This window comes from Eretmochelys imbricata, chromosome 10, assembly GCF_965152235.1.
Source record: "Eretmochelys imbricata isolate rEreImb1 chromosome 10, rEreImb1.hap1, whole genome shotgun sequence".
NCBI classification, from domain to species: domain Eukaryota; kingdom Metazoa; phylum Chordata; order Testudines; family Cheloniidae; genus Eretmochelys; species Eretmochelys imbricata.
The window spans coordinates 45,576,173-45,592,588 of record NC_135581.1 but is presented as its reverse complement, the minus strand read 5'-3'; the positions used below and the strand labels follow the sequence as shown (position 1 = coordinate 45,592,588).

Sequence of the window (16,416 nt, the reverse complement as noted above, 5' to 3'; positions counted from 1 at the left end):
GGGCTGGGTCAGACCCACCTCCGGGAACTTTCCCTGGCTGCAGGAGGATCTGTGGCTGCTGGCTGGGAGCCCAGCTCTGAAGGCAGCAGCAGCAGAGAAGTGGGGGTGGTAATACCTTGACACCACCCCACACACACAATAGCCTTGCAACCCTCCTATGGCCCCCTTTTTGGCTGGGATCCCCCCAGTTACAACACTGTGCAGTTTCAGATTTAAATATCTAAAATCATGAAATTTACGATTTTTAAAATCCGGTGGCCATGAAATTGACCAAAGTGGACCCTGAATTTGGTAGGACCTACACTTAGGATGTGGTTGCCTGCTCCTGCTAATCTGTAGCAACCGTTTCAATGGCTTCTCTTGCAGGGTCTCACAGCGTGGTGGGCCTTCTATCGCTGGTACTATGTGGTATCTCACTGATGAGCAGCATTGTCCCTCAGTAAAATTTATTAGGAATGGAAACCATGTTCAGAAATATGGTAACAGAACTCCCTGCTACTCTCTGGCTGCAGCCTGTGACTGCCCTGTGTTGGGCTCCTTTTTCTCTGCTCCCTAGCTGGCAGCAGGTCCCAGGAACCAAAGACTGCCTGCAGTGTGTGCAGAAGGTGTGGCATCTCTAAAGCATCCCTCCACCACAATTGATTTCCTAGGGATGGCTAACCTTCCTATCATCTGGCCAGCACAAGGACAAAGGCAAAGCAGCTCTTACCTCCTCTATGCTGGAGAATGGGTAGGGCTGAGAGAAGCACCAGTCAGCGAGCAGGGCTGCCTGCTGACTTCTTCCCTGAAGTTACCAGAAATTCACTCCATGTTGCCAGTACAAAAGGGCCATAAGGCCCCATCTGGGAATTCTCTTGGTACAAGAGACCCTCTATGGGAGCTACAGGCTCAATTCTGCCTGCTCTGCCCTGCACTCTCTTCCTGGCAGCCAGCCCTGGGAGCTGTTCCAGGATGGGCACAGGATTGGACAAGCCAAGTCCAGGATTGCCTCAGGACTTCTGTGCTGTTGTTATGGGCCATCGCAGCAAGGGCACAAGACACTGCACTCTTCAAAGCTGCTGTAGCAGGCTCCGGGGGCCCCCACCTGCTCCAGCACAGAGAAGGTAAGAGCTGCTTTGCCTTTGTCAAAGAACATCCCACAGAGATGAAATGCCAAGACTTCATTCCATGTTTGTAAAGCCCTGAGAGACAGACAGTGTATTCAAGTATTAGTATTCCACAACTGTGCTTTGCAGGGGATTGTACACAGGTCTGACAGCACCGAACAGCCCCAACACCCCCTTAGAACAAATCTTGGCCCAGGAGAGTACTGTCCCAGTCTTGAATAGAGGCCCAGACACACTATTCTGCACAATTTTCATTGCCATTAACAGGAGTCAAGTGTGTGAAACTCTTATTCAGTGCTTCAGCATGTTCAAATCCAGGCTGTGCCATAGGTGGTTCTTCAGTGCAAGTGGGCAGGGTGAAGCACTCTATCTGATACGCAACATAGAGAGATCTACGGTTTTCAGAATGTATAATCTATTAGTGAAGAGGTGAATACTAACAGGTCCTCTCCAGGAGAAAAGTTCTCCTCTCAGATCCTCAGTGAGCTCCGTTCATAGGGGAAGAAGACTGAGCCAAGATCTCGTGTACAGATCTGAGGGGAGGATTTTGGCCCAAATTTGGTTCCCAAATAGTGGTTCCCCATTTAAGCAGCTATAAGGGTATAAATATCCTTAACCCATAATCTCTGCTCCTTCAATGCACTGTCTGCACAACAGGTGACCATAACTTTATTCTCCAAACACTACGTATACTTATAAACTTATAATTAGTTTCCATCTCGCTATAGAGCCCATTCTTCGTCTTTAAGACAGGCAGTATAATGGGGGAGGAGTGCAGTGCCATTCTTCAGGGATTCTGGTCACTGGGGTCACACTTCAGCATAACTTTCACCCCCAAGCCCTTCTTGGTTGTCTCAAAGGCCTCCAGGGCTTTTTCCAAAGGGAAGCGGTGTGTAACCAAAGGCTTGATGTCCATTCTCTTGGATGCAAGCATAGAAATCGCCATGGGCCACCTGGAAGGGAGCACAAACAGCGAAAGAAAAGGGTAGTTCTCTAGGTCTGGGGAATTTGTATATTGACCAGCAGATCTGCGTAATTGCACATGAACTGTCCAGATATGAGACAGCATTCTTACAATGTTCAGAAACAGGAAATGACAGGTCTGAAGGGGCCTTCCTCAGTTATTGCTAAACAGGCGAGAAGCGATTTCTTTAGAACCCAGTCCCGCATGTCATTCCCATAAAGTCATGCAAAAGGCTTCAGGACTGAGCTCTCAAGCAGAGTGCAAAGCCTGCTCTTGATCAGCAGGGATTGTATGGGACAGGGCAGGTCCATGGCTCTGTCCCTGTCCCCACCTTCCACACTGGCAGGCAGAGCAGGCCAGGCTCAGAAGGAAGCACATACACTGCACCTGTTCAGGGGTCGAGCAGTGAGAACTCCAGGAGCACCATGAAGCACAGTGCCTCCCGGAGCTCCTATTGGAGCAAGGAGCCTCAACTGACCCCTCTGCGTGCAGCTCGTTTACGTCCTAGGATTCTCTGCTTGCTATAAAATACCACCATAGTCTTTGTCTGTTTGGAAGCACTGAGCTTGTATTGGCCAAGGGTTTATGAGGTTTTGTGTATAAAGCAATGACTCCGAAGTGAGTATAGTAATACTGAGCCAATGGTTATGCATGCTGTTCGCATGGGACAGCTAGCTGTGGTCTGCTCCAGCAAAATAAGTGACAAGCATTGGGAGTTACTGTGTATTCAAGTTTCAGAGTAGCAGCCGTGTTAGTCTGTATTCGCAAAAAGAAAAGGAGTACTAGTGGCACCTTAGAGACTAACCAATTTATTTGAGAATAAGCTTTCGTGAGCTACAGCTCACTTCATCGGATGCATTCAGTGGAAAATACAGTGAGGAGATTTATATACACACAAAACATGAAAAAATAGGTGTTATCATACACATTGTAAGGAGAGTGATCACTTAAGATGAGCTATTACCAGACAGAGCCAGAAGAGTACCCAGAAGTCACCTACTACAGGACAGGCCCAACAAAGATAATAACAGAACGCCACTAGCCATCACCTTCAGCCCCCAACTAAAACCTCTCCAACACATCATCAAGGATCTACAACCTATCCTGAAGGACGACCCATCACTCTCACAAACCTTGGGAGACAGGCCAGTCCTTGCCTACAGACAGCCCCCCAACCTGAAGCAAATACTCACCAGCAACCACACACCACACAACAGAACCACTAACCCAGGAACCTATCCTTGCAACAAAGCCCGTTGCCAACTGTGTCCACATATCTATTCAGGGGACACCATTATAGGGCCTAATCACATCAGCCACACTATCAGAGGCTCGTTCACCTGCACATCTACCAATGTGATATATGCCATCATGTGCCAGCAATGCCCCTCTGCCATGTACATTGGTCAAACTGGACAGTCTCTACGTAAAAGAATAAATGGACACAAATCAGATGTCAAGAATTATAACATTCATAAACCAGTCGGAGAACACTTCAATCTCTCTGGTCACTCGATTACAGACCTAAAGGTGGCAATATTACTACAAAAAGACTTCAGAAACAGACTCCAACGAGAGACTGCTGAATTGGAATTAATTTGCAAGCTGGATACAATTAACTTAGGCTTGAATAGAGACTGGGAGTGGATGGGTCATTACACAAAGTGAAACTATTTCCCCATGTTTATTTCCCCCCACCCCCCACTGTTCCTCAGACATTCCTGTTAACTGCTGGCAATGGCCCACCTTGATTATCACTACAAAAGGTTTTCTCCCCCCCGCTCTCCTGCTGGTAATAGCTCATCTTAAGTGATCACTCTCCTTACAATGTGTATGATAACACCCATTTTTTCATGTTCTGTGTGTATATAAATCTCCTCACTGTATTTTCCACTGAGTGCATCCGATGAAGTGAGCTGTAGCTCACAAAAGCTTATGCTCAAATAAATTGGTTAGTCTCTAAGGTGCCACTAGTACTCCTTTTCTTTTTACTGTATATTCAAATCACAGCAAAATGAAATCTGAAAAAAAAAATCTGTGCCGCTTACTGGTCCTTTATCGCTCTGCCTCCTTGGTTATGCATGTTGGTTACTAGGTAAAATCGAGACCTCTGGCATCTCCATTGTGTTTTTAGCTGAAATGGTTCACTTAGAGTTCAATGCACTTAAGGAGCCAGCGGTGTGTATCCACAGATAGCTACTTGTGCGGGCCACTACTGACCCCTTTGGTGGTAAGAGGAGTATGGAAATTCATAAAGTAGCTTCCACAGGTTGTATTGCACTTGTACTGGCTTACAGCTCAAACTCCGCCTGGGCAAAAGCTAGAATTTGACAGAGATATGAAGGGATCTAATAAAACCAGCACAGAAACAAACCTTCTCATTAAACAGATCCCCAGGCTTACCAGGGAAGCCTGGCTGTAGCTAAGAATAAAGAATAGGAAACCATCTCTGGAGATCAGTCCCTACTAAAGAAAAGGATGGACTTGGAGACCAAAGATCTACACAAACCTAAATCTAAATTAAACCCAGCTCTGCCACACCAGCAAGACCAAGGTTTTCGCCTGCTCCAGGGTCAGGGTAAAGCACAGCTCAGTCCCATCTACACTGCGAGACTGACCTACATCCATCAACATGGCTGTTTCTACAGCATAGACAGCACCTAAAACTGCATAGATGAGGTCCAAATCTGTGTCTTCTTTATTCAGCCATTCTTTCAGAATTAAATTGCCATAAATCACATGACAATTCCACGAACAAACCCTCAGAGATCAGAGCTGGGAAACTACAGCCTAGACTAAGGGAAAAAACACCAAACTAGCAAGACTGGATCAAGCTTGTTATAGATAAGGGCCTACCAAATTCACAGCCATGAAAAATGCATCATGGACCATGAAATCTGATCTCCCCCGTAAAATCTGGCTATTGTGGGGGAGATCAGATTTCACACAGTTGGGTGGCCAGAGAGCAGCAGCTGCTGACCGGGAGCTGAGCTTTGACGGCACTGTCACCACCAGCAGCAGCACAGAAGTGAGGGTAGCATGTTAGGGGGGGTCATCAATTTTTGGTGGGGTCAGGACTGGCCTTATAGGTGGGCGAGTGGACAACCACCCAAGGCCTTGTGGTCAAAGGGGGTGCCGTGATCCACCCCCGCCTCCCCTCCACACACGGTGTCAGCCCAAGGCCCCTTTAACTCCCAAGTGCTGGGTGTGGAGCCAGGAAGGGACAAGGCTGAGGGCACCCCAGCTGGGGGCTCCTACTGTGCACTGGGCTCCAGCTGCTAGTCCTAGACAGGCTGGGGATGGACAGGACTTCCTTTTCCTCTGCACGGGCCACTCCTGAGGCCATGTCAGACCCATCTCTGGGAACGTCCCCTGGCTGCAGGAAGCTCCACGTCTGCTGTCTGGTAGTCCAGCTCTGAAGGCTGCACTGCTGCCAGCAGCAGCGCAGAAGTGAAGGTGGCATGTTTGATATCGCCACCCTTACTTCTGCATTGCTGCTGGCGGTGGTGCTGCCTTCAGAGCTGGGCACCTGGCCAGCAGCTGCCTCCAGCTGCCCAGCTCTGAAGGCAGCAGCACAGAAGTAAAGGTGGCAATACCATGACCTCCTGGCAGTAGTCTTGCAACCCCCCTTCCCACCACCCCTTGTTGAGTTAGGACCCCCAGGATTATAATACCGTGAAATTTCCGATTTAAATATCTGAAACCATGAAATTTATTATTTTTAAAATCCCATGACTGTGAAATTGACCAAAATGGACCATGAATTTGGTAGGGCACTAGTTATAGGACACAAACAAGTAGGATCTTATTTTTACCCACTGGATCTGCAGGATTGGTTGTTAAATCCAGGTTCATATCCCACTGCCACAAGAGATCAAAACACACACGACAGGATTTTCAGAGGGTTCGATAATTTTGTAGCCAATAATGAGACTTGTGTCTATCTGCGTTAAGGCAGAGCTCTCAAACTTCTTCCCAACACACACCATATCTTATTACAGAGATTGCCTCATGGACACCTGCCACCAATCCTCCATTGCCCATCCCCCATTTCCTCACCACGACACCATCTCCCCACCTATTCACCCAACTTCTGGCCCTCATCTACCCACCCCCACATGCCCATTCATCCCCTATCTCCCAGTGCCCAGCTCCCCACCCATCTCTGTCTATCCCATATTGCCCACCTCCTCACCAATCCCTTGGCCACCACCTCCTCACTGATTCTCTATCGCCCAGCTCCCACTGCTCATGGACTGGCCACTTCCCCATACATCTCCCAGCCCCGACCTCTCCACACAACCCCCTCCTCACCCATCCCTCACTGATTCCCTATCATCCAGCTCCCACCTCATCCCCCATCTGCTGGCCCCCACCTAGCCTCCAGCCCCACCTCCCTACCCATCCTCCAACTCCTTACCCATCTCCTGGCCCCCATCTTCCCACGCAACCCCCATTGCCTATTCCCCCACCTCACCCATTGCCTGGCTCCCACCTCCTCACCCATCCCCACCATTCCTGTGTTGAAGTGGGAGCAGGTTTGCACTGCACACATTTGCCAGTTTTCCTAAAATGTTGCAGTGTCACTTGGAAAGCCAGCCAGTCTCCAAGATGCATGATGCAGGAGGAGTGCAGCTGATGGTCTGACAGGGACCCCGCTCTGCAACAGGGACATTTACATTGTCCTGAGAAGGAGTGATTAGAGTGGGAACATTACAGGGTCTTCCATTTCCTCCTTCCTTGTGGAGGAATTAATTCCTTCATGGACAATGGAGTAGTCTGTTGGCATGCCAGTGCACCCTGATCAATACTCACGTATTGCAATAGCGAAATATCCCCTTGATATCCACCTCACGCACCGCAGCATTCACGATGGGGACATGGACCATCTCTGGCCCCAGCCCCACCAGAACTAGGGTCCCGCCCGAGCGAGTGGCCTGAGGAGGAATAACAGAAACAAAATAAATGCAAATGCTGCCTGCCTGTGGAAGGTGACAAGTTCCTGTGTATACAGCAAAAATGGTCACTGCTGCCAGTCTTCTCAGCAGGCTATAAAAGGAGCTGATAGCCTAAAGCAGTGGTTCTCAAACTTTTTTGATCGGGTTCCCCCTTCTGTGTGTCTGTAGTCATTTACGCCACCCCGCTCCCCCCAGTGCATATACCCAGGCAGAATGGAGAGCAGCGGTTGCTTGCTGGGTGCCCAGCTCTGAAGGCACCACCATGCTAGCAGCAGCACAGAAGTAAGGGTGGCAATGTGAAAAGTGGTATTTGTCAATATCCTTTTCACAGCAGACTTAGTGCCCCATTACCACCCTTACTTCTGTACTGCTTCTGCCACCCTGGGGTTGACACGCAGAACCCCGCTGCCTCCAAGTGAGGGATTGGGGAAGTGGGGGGAAGGAGAACCTGAGACTGGGCTGCCTCCCGATGAGGGTTGGGCCAGGGAGGAGAACCTAAACCTAAGTGGTGGGACTCTGGCTGTCCCCTTTCTCCCTGCTTCCCTGGTGTGCACAGCCTTTCTGCATAAGCCCACCCACCAGGGATGACAGCCAGCGCTCTTAAAAAAAAAAGCAAACAGTTTGCGCCTCCCTTGACACATTCCCGCACCTCCCTTGGAAGGCCTATCCCACAGTTTGAGAACCGCTGCCCTAAAGCATTTACAGGTTTGTCCTTGGGGCAGCTGGCCCATCCTGCAGCTCACACTGCCACAGCTACATTCTATCTTTAGCACACTAGCTTGATGACAGCTCACACGAGTATGCCTCCTTCAGATGGGAAGCACACTCCTAGCTCCAAGTGTAGACATACCCAGAGGTGCTTTTGATGTTTCAGCCAGTTTCCAGCAAAACCACCCAGATCCTCTTCCCCATCATCCTGTGCATGGAGGTGTCCCATTCTAAGTTCCTACCCTTAAGTCCCAAGGGGGAACTCCACAGCTCTTTGTCCACACACAAGGAGGGGGCAGAGAGTGGGCAGGACAGAGGGAGCAGTGAGTGGGCTGTGGAGGAGCACATTGCTCCCCCTCAAGCCCTGCAGAGCTTACCAGGAAAAGACAATACACTGTGTGGAGCTGAATTGTTTTTTCTGCTGAGCTCCATGTAGGGGTCCTGAGGAACCTGGCAGGGGAATCTCTGCTAGTTCAGCTCTCCTGGAGCCTAACTGCCAAGGGGCAGGGAGAAAGGCACTGGGGCAGAGCCTAAGGGTAAGGTGAACTGGTGCAACCTGCACTGTACTGATATAATCACCTCTACACTGGGGCTAAGCACTGGGCTGCTCCACTAGTGGCTGAAACCCCGTGTAGACAAGGCCTAAGAAACAAACTGTCCCAATTACTCTTATTAATTATTTGTGTAACAGTAGTATCTAGAGGCCCCAAGCAAGATCGGGGCTTCATTGCAAGAGGCAGTCCCTGAGTCCCTGCCCCAGAAATTACAATCTAAACAGACAAGCTGGACAGAAAGGGGAATAGGCAGGGTTCAAGGCCACATAGCACTGCAGTGTCAGGAGTGGGATTAGAACTCAGCCCTTCTGAGTCACAGTCCACACAGTCCTGCCCTGCCACAACACTATGCTGTCAAAACATTAAGGTTGATAATAAAATAATGCCATGGCAGGAGTGCTCAGAATGACTAATAACCTGCACATCTACTGATGTATTTATTATGCCTGAAACTGTGCTGTGTACCATCGCATTGTTTTGGATCTCTAAATAACACTGTCCATTGCTCCATAGCACACACAACTTACTGATGTTCTCAATGGGACTTCCAAAAACCCACCTGGGCTATATTCCCAGCTCTTGGCACCTGACCCAACAAGGATTGGTTCTCTGTCAAGCCTGGGATTAAGAAGTTTTCTGAAGAAAACACTACTTGGTCACAAGTGCTGTAATTTGCATAGGTGTATGTGACTGCTGACAGGTTCCACTGTGCTCCAAACCACAGCGAGTGGGAGCTGCGGAGCACAGAGATAGGCGTGTGCATGCTTATCCCAGTGACTGGCTCGTACCAGGGACCCTGCCTCACCGTAACTAAGGACATCCCACCTCTTTGATACTGCTCTGGCGGCCAGAGATCTACAGACACCTAGAGAAAGGGCCCTAGCTCCAGGATTCTGATGTTGCTGAAAATCCAGACCATAATTTTCCAATGTCTGAAGTCTTCTTAGGCCATGAGTTCAATACAGTCACAATGATGTTATAGCAATTGTATGAGAGGTGGAATGAATAGGACTAGGTCTGCACAAGGAGGAACCAATGTGGGATCTCTACTCACCTGGCAGATGATCATCCACCTCCGTGGAATCACTGTGCTCCAACAACCCCCCAAACAAGCGCTACTTGGGGCCATGAAGGAGACAGACCTGAGCCGGGGGGAGGAGGCAGAAAAGTGACATTGTTCCCAGTGGAGATTCCCAGGAAAAGATGATGTTGCCAAAGCAGAGTGGCAATCAGTGTCTAATCTCAGACATGAGGCTAGGTCACACTCCCCCATGACACAAAGTGCAAGAGACGCCAAAATCCCACTGCTTGCAGATGTGGCTCAGTTGTTACTAGGCTGCAGAGTTGGAGATACTGGGGCTCTGCCAAATGACCCCTGTCATCTGCTACTCTCACAAGGCCACTGAACAGTGAGGGGAATGGGTCAAGGAGCCTGCTCCCCCTTTATAGCCCATACAAACACCAGACCGCTGCAGTGCCTGACACGACAAGACCCCAGGGCAGGACTGGCACAGCAGCAGCTGCAGCAGGGTAATTCTGCCTCCCTGAGCTGTGAATGGGGCACAGCTGCTCTGCAGTGCCCCAACACTGAGCTATACTACATGACACAGTTCAGCCCTGAGGTTGTTAATGACGCTGCATAGGACAGGCCTCAATATCTCCCTCACTGTGAAATTCCCCACAAGGCCACTGTGCGTCTGTTGTTTCCTGGGGGCTGGCGTTGCAGTCATGCCAGCAGAGGTTTGGCTGGGTTCTCTTGCAGCGCTCCCGATACAGGAGCTATCTGTACTGCAGCTCGTTTCAGAATCCCAGTGCTTCTGGGCACTACCTCCTCTAAGCGTCACTCACCTCGGTTAGTCGCAGAAAACGAGTGCAGATAGGTCTTTATTTATCTTAGCAATTGTCGTGACCCTGATTGCAAAATCAGTATGGTCAGTGTAAACATTGGTAATGTTTTCTGCAGTAAATATAGACTCAAATTACATTAATATTACATCAGAGGGAGAGCTCATGAGATAATCTAGTCCAGGACAGCATGGGTCAAACTTTGATTCTCACCTACAAGAAAAAAATATTTGCAGGAGGTTTCTGTGAACCCTGAAGGCTCTCAGATAGTACAGTCCTAATGGGTTAGTTACAGGGCATGCTGTGGGTGTTGGATTGGACTTGCTCCCCTTTATCACAGCATAGACTAACATTTGATTTTCAGATGTGGCTGGGGTTTGTCTGCCCATGATGAAAGGCTCCAACACTGCACTTAGACAGCTCTGCAAGGAAGGGAAAGTGGCTGTTCTCAATCCCTTACTAGCACATTTACTTCCCATGGCACCCATTCAGCACCTCAGAAAGGGAGTTATTTTTGTGTCACGCTTGTCACCCAGCTAAACAGCTAACATTACACCCTCTGCTTCTTCTATGGACAAACCCCCCTACCCCCAGTGAGAAGTGACAGCTGACACCTTTCACCTCCCTCTGCAGATTGGGTCAGAGGAAGCGGCATGGTCACAAATCATTGAATGACAGAAACGTAGGGTTGGAAGGGACCTCAAGAGGTCATCCAGTCTAGCCCCCTGCACTCAGGCAAGACCAAGTAAACCTAGACTATCCCTGACAGGTGGCTGTCCTACTGGTTCTTAAAAACTTCCAATGACAGCGATTCCACAAACTCCCTTGGAAGCCTGTTCCAGAGCTTAACTACCCTTAGAGTTAGAAAGTTTTTCCTAATATCCAACCTAAATCTCCCTTGCTGTAGACTAAGCTGATTACTTCTTGTCCTGCCTTCAACGGACATGGAGAGCAATTGATCACAGTCCTCTTTATAACAGCCCTTAACATATCTGAAGACCATTATCGGGTCCCTCCTCAGACTTTTCTCAAGACTAAACATGTCCAGTTTTTATAAATTTTCCTCATATGTTAGGCTTTCTAAATGTTTTATCATGTTCGTTGTTCTCTGGACTCTCTCCAGTTTGTCCACATCTTTCCTAAAGTGCAGCACCCAGAATTGGACACAACACTTCAGCTGAGGCCTCACCAGAGCCGAGTAGAGCAGAACAATTCCGTCCCATGTGTTACATATGACACTCCTGTTAATACACCCCAGAATTATAGCCTTTTTTGCAACTTCATCACATTGCTGGCTCATGATTTATGATTCACTCCAACCCCCATCTCCTTTTCATCAGTGCTACCACCTAACCAATTATTCCCCATGTTGTAATGGTGCGTTTGATTTTTCCTTTCTAAGTTTAGTACTTTGCACTTGCCTTTACTGAATTTCATCTTGTTGATTTCAGACCAATTCTCCTATTTGTCAAGGTTGTTTTAAAATCTAAGCCTGTCCTTCAAATTACTTGCAACCCATCCCAGCTTGGAGTCATCCACAAATTTTATAAGCATGCTCTCTGCTCCATTATTCAAGTCATTAATGAAAATATTGACGAGTACCGAACCCAGGGCTATCCTCTGCAGAACCACTCTAGATAGACCTCCCAGTCTGACAGCAAACCATTGTTAACTACTTTTTGAGCACATTCTTTCAACCATTTGTACACCCATCTTTATAGTCATTTCATCTAGACCAAATTTCTGTAGTTTGGCTATGAGAATGTGAAGTGGGACTGTGTCAAAAGTAGGGCCGTCAAGTGATTAAAAAAATTAATTGTGATTAATTGCGCAATTAAAAACATTATCATTATTAATCGCAAGATTAAACAATAATAGAATACCATTTATTTAAATATTTTTGAATGTTTTCTACATTTTCAAAAATATTCATTTCAATTATAACACAGAATACAAAGTGTACAGTGCTCACTTTATATTTATTTTTGATTACAAGTACTTGCACTGTAAAAAAACAAAAGAAATAGTATTTTTCAATTCACCTGATACAAGTACTGTAGGGCAATCTCTTTATCATGAAAGTTGAACTTGCAAATGTAGAATTATGTACAAAAAAACCTGCATTCAAAAATAAAACAATGCAAAATTTTAGAGCCTGCAAATCCACTCAGTCCTACTTCTTGTTCAGCCAATCGCTCAGACAAACACATTTGTTTATATTTGCAGGAGATAATGCTGCCCGATTCTTGTTCACGTCACCCAAAAGTGAGAACAGGTGTTCTCATGGCACTGCTGTAGCTGGCGTCGCAAGATATTTCCTTGCTAGATGTGCTAAAGACTCATATGTACCTTCATGCTTCAACCACCATTCCCGGAGACATGCGTCCATGCTGATGACGGGTTCCGCTCGTTAACAATCCAAAGCAGTGCAGATTGACGCATGTTCGTTTTCATTATCTGAGTCAGATGCCCCCAGCAGAAGATTTTGGTGGTTCAGGTTCTGTAGTTTCTGCATCAGAGTGTTGCTCTTTTAAGACTTCTAAAAGCATGCTCCACACCTCGTCCCTCTCAGATTTTGGAAGGCACTTCAGATTCTTAAACCTTGGGTCGCGTGCAGTACCTATTTTTAGAAATCTCACTTTGGTACCTTCTTTGCGTTTTGTCAGATCTGCAAATCAACTACTACATGACCCCAGGAGGAGGGACCAAAGCTTGAGCCCACCCAAGCCCCACCACCCCAGGTGGGGGGCCAAAGCCAAAGCCTCCAGCCCCAGGGAGGGGGCCTGTAATCTAAGCTCCAGCACTCAGGGCTGAAGTCCTCGGGCTTCGGATTCAGCCCCGGGCTTCGGATTCAGCCCCGGGCCTCAGAAAGTCTAAGCCAGCCCTGGTGACCCCAGTAAAATGGGGTTGCAACGCACTTTGGAGTCCCAACCAACAGTTTGAGAACCGCTGCACTACTGCACTTGTATGAGGCGAATCGAAAAATACTATTTCTTTTGTTTATCGTTTTTACAGGGCAAATATTTGTAATAAAAAATAATATACACTTTGATTTCAATTACAACACAGAATACAACAGATATGAAAATGTAGAAAACAACCAAAATATTTAGTAAATTTCAATTGATATTCTACTGTTTAACGGTGCGATTAAAAATGTGATTAATCACAATTAATTTTTTTTAGTTAATTGCGTGAGTTAACTGCAATTAATTGACAAAACTAGTCAAAAGCATTACTAAAATCAAGATATATCATATCTACTGTTTCCCCGTAGCATTAGGCAAGTAACCCTGTCAAAGAAGGAAATTAGGTTGGTTTGGCTTGATTAGTTCTTGTCAAATCCATGTTGACTATTCCTCATAACCAGAAGACATCTGGTCAATGATCAGTCCCATAATCATAGACACAAATACTAGCCTTGCTATGGCAATCTCATGGATAGCAATGAGAATTCTGCACAAAGACTGAGGGGAAGATGGGACTAGTGATTGAGAAGCTAGAGATGGAAAAGGCCCATCAAGTCAGAGCTGTTCCCTAGAATAAATTACCCTGTGGTCTGTCTGAACCTTTCTACATCCTAGCAGAATGCACAGTAGGGGATATGGCCCTGTGATTCAGCCTGCATTTTCACTTACTTGGTTTCATTTCAGTGCTCCTAGTTCTTCCAACAGCACAGCTAGGGTACAAATCATGAAGCAAGTTGCCCAGAAAAGCTCACAAGGCAAACAATGCATACATACACAAGCCAAGGGACAGTGTGCACACTGGATAGCAGGACAGTCCTGGGAAAGGTGGGTCTGAAGGTGAGATCTGGGGTAAGAGAGAAGGTGCTCAGAGGACAAAATCTGGGAGACAGTTCCAGGCCTGGGAGAAGTGGGGGCAAGTCATGAGTGGGAGGAAACACAGGAAGCAGTGAGGAGAGTATATGAAAGATGAAGAGGGGACACATGACAAATTGGGGGATGCTAACAGATAAGGGAGTGGGGAGATGAAGAGCCATTGAAGGAAATACTGTAGAAGTCAGCAAGGCAGGAGGAGGATGGGAAAACACAACATCATGCAATTCTGCCAATCACCATTACCCACAGGAGACTACGGCCAATTAGGAGCCAACACAACACATTCCCTTGGGCTTACATAACCCTCTCTCTCTTGCACGCTGTATGCTGCTGACTCATTGCTTGCCTTCTCCAAAGGTGAGGCTGCAAGGGAAGGGGAGCTGCTTGCCTCAATCAATGGCCAACATTGACATCTACAAACAGGAGAGGTGAAGGAGCAAGGAGAGGACACAATGCATAAAGAACTCAGCAGCCTCTCTACGCCACGCCTCAGAGCAGAGTACTGCACAGTAAGCCAGAGACCATCCCTGGAAATACAACTCAGGTCCTCTGTAGTCAGAGAAAGTATAGTCTAGGGAAAGTATAGTTCTAAAAGGACCCAATTTGCAGAAATTATTGAGCATCTGCCCTGTGAAATTCAGGCTTCTTTAAAGTTAGGCACTCAAAAATCATAGCGGGTTTGGAATATTTAGGCCAATCTGCCCTGCACAGAGGAGAAGAACATTCCCAGTCCCTGACAGCATGGGGAGGGCATGGCTACCTCATAGCATAGAACTCATTTCCCCTGCAGGGGAGCAGAGCAATATTATTATTACTGCATATGCACATTCAACTAAGTTCTGCCCTGAGATACACACACACACACAAGTCCCACTGAAGTTAGAGAAAAGTAAATGCACATATGTTATCTACCACTAACTCTGCTTAAGGTGGCACAGAGGACTGACAGCTCCTTGGCAAGCCTTGGCTCTGACACAGATCCACCACAAGGTAAATTTATCCATGTGGCCTCAGGGAGACTATGGTGGGTGCAGCCCGCTGTCAGCCTGAACAAGCAGCCGTGTGGCAACAAAAGACTGAAATCTCCATTGTCATCCATTGACTCTGCCCTGCTGGTAGAGGAGTCTGGCCAGTAAAGTGGGTCTCTCACACAGTTTCACCTCTCATTTTATTTTTAGTCACTCCAATGATCAACCTGAAAGGAGAGAAGCAAATGCTGGCATTGATCTTGGCAGGGTGGATTTGATTTAAATCAAATTGATTTAAATCACATCAGGAAGACTCGATTTAATCATGGATTTCTACATAAAAGTGCATTCTTGTTGGTTGTTATAACCTTAATACATATTCTTCACAACTCAGAGATAGATGCAGGTTTCGTTTTTAGAAGGTACACACTATACATTTTTAAAGTGATTTATTTTGAAAACTTTTCAGATTCGTTTTACAGTTATATCATAAGATGAATGATTGTTTGGTTATTTCATTTACCAAAGGTAACTGAAGCAGATATTTATGAAGTCATTGGGAGGTGAACTATCTCCAATTCAACAGGTTAATCATTAATATTTGGAGGATTTTCTTGCCACGCTGTATTAGGAGGAGAACGTCACCAGACAGACATTTAAATTGTTTTATTTAACTAAAACAACAACGTTGTATATTCTGGATTTTTTCTTCAACAGCAAACATATAATATTTTAACAAAACAAGCATATGAATTTTTGAATGTAGTTAAACATTAAGTTTTTAAATCAGGTTTGTTTTTGTTAACTAAAATAGTTAAATGAAATATATTTTTTTAAAAAATCCCAAAATTAAATCGACTACGTCAGCCAGGTCAACATGAGAAACTTAAAATATTGGCTTCTGCAGCTAACTCTGTCCTCTTCACCTTAGTTTTCCTGTTTGTTCATAATCTGGAAAAGAAAAACAAACTTTCCTGCTTTTTCAGGTCCCAAATGATTTCTCAATTTGGAATAAATTAGTCCAAAGGAAGAAAATATTCTTTCTACGCCAGCAGAAGAAGCTACTGCTGTTAAAAGTGGGATTATCACTTCTACAGTCTCTGAATCCAAGTGCTTAAGTGACTTCCACCAGTTCACTGGTGTGACTTTCTTTAGAACATCATCAGCAAACTTTCTTGAATGGTTCACCCTTAGCTCTGAAGTTTATTATAGTTGGTATTATGGAGGGATGATTGCTGGATGTCCGTGTCATAGCCAACTCCTCCTCTTCAGCAGTTAAGGTTTGACCCTGGTACTGAGTATTGAGAATATTTGCAAGAAAATGAGCTGGAGACAGTGCTTGTCCCATTTGTTTTTTTTAATGCTTGTAATTTAACTCTGTCATCTTTTTAAGATCTCTCTCAGTTCCATTTCAAATTTCAGCAGCATCAGCAATAAAACAGCTGTTTCCCTGCATTTTGTTCAAGGCTAC

The 16,416-nt window shown here is 46.4% G+C and overlaps 1 protein-coding gene across 2 annotated transcripts in view; it reads right to left on the bottom strand.

Moving 5' to 3' along the window:
• Positions 1–1,753: 1,753 nt before the first annotated feature.
• SORD (sorbitol dehydrogenase) overlaps positions 1,754–16,416 on the bottom strand; it is a 38,237-nt gene continuing 23,574 nt past the window's right edge. For both annotated transcript variants that reach the window (XM_077828562.1, XM_077828563.1), the window contains 2 exons: positions 6,886–7,007; positions 1,754–2,059 (listed from right to left, as the gene is read on the bottom strand). In XM_077828562.1, the coding sequence (XP_077684688.1) occupies positions 1,894–2,059; positions 6,886–7,007 (288 nt within the window). In that variant the 3' untranslated portion in view covers positions 1,754–1,893. The remainder of the gene's footprint in view (positions 2,060–6,885; positions 7,008–16,416) is intronic.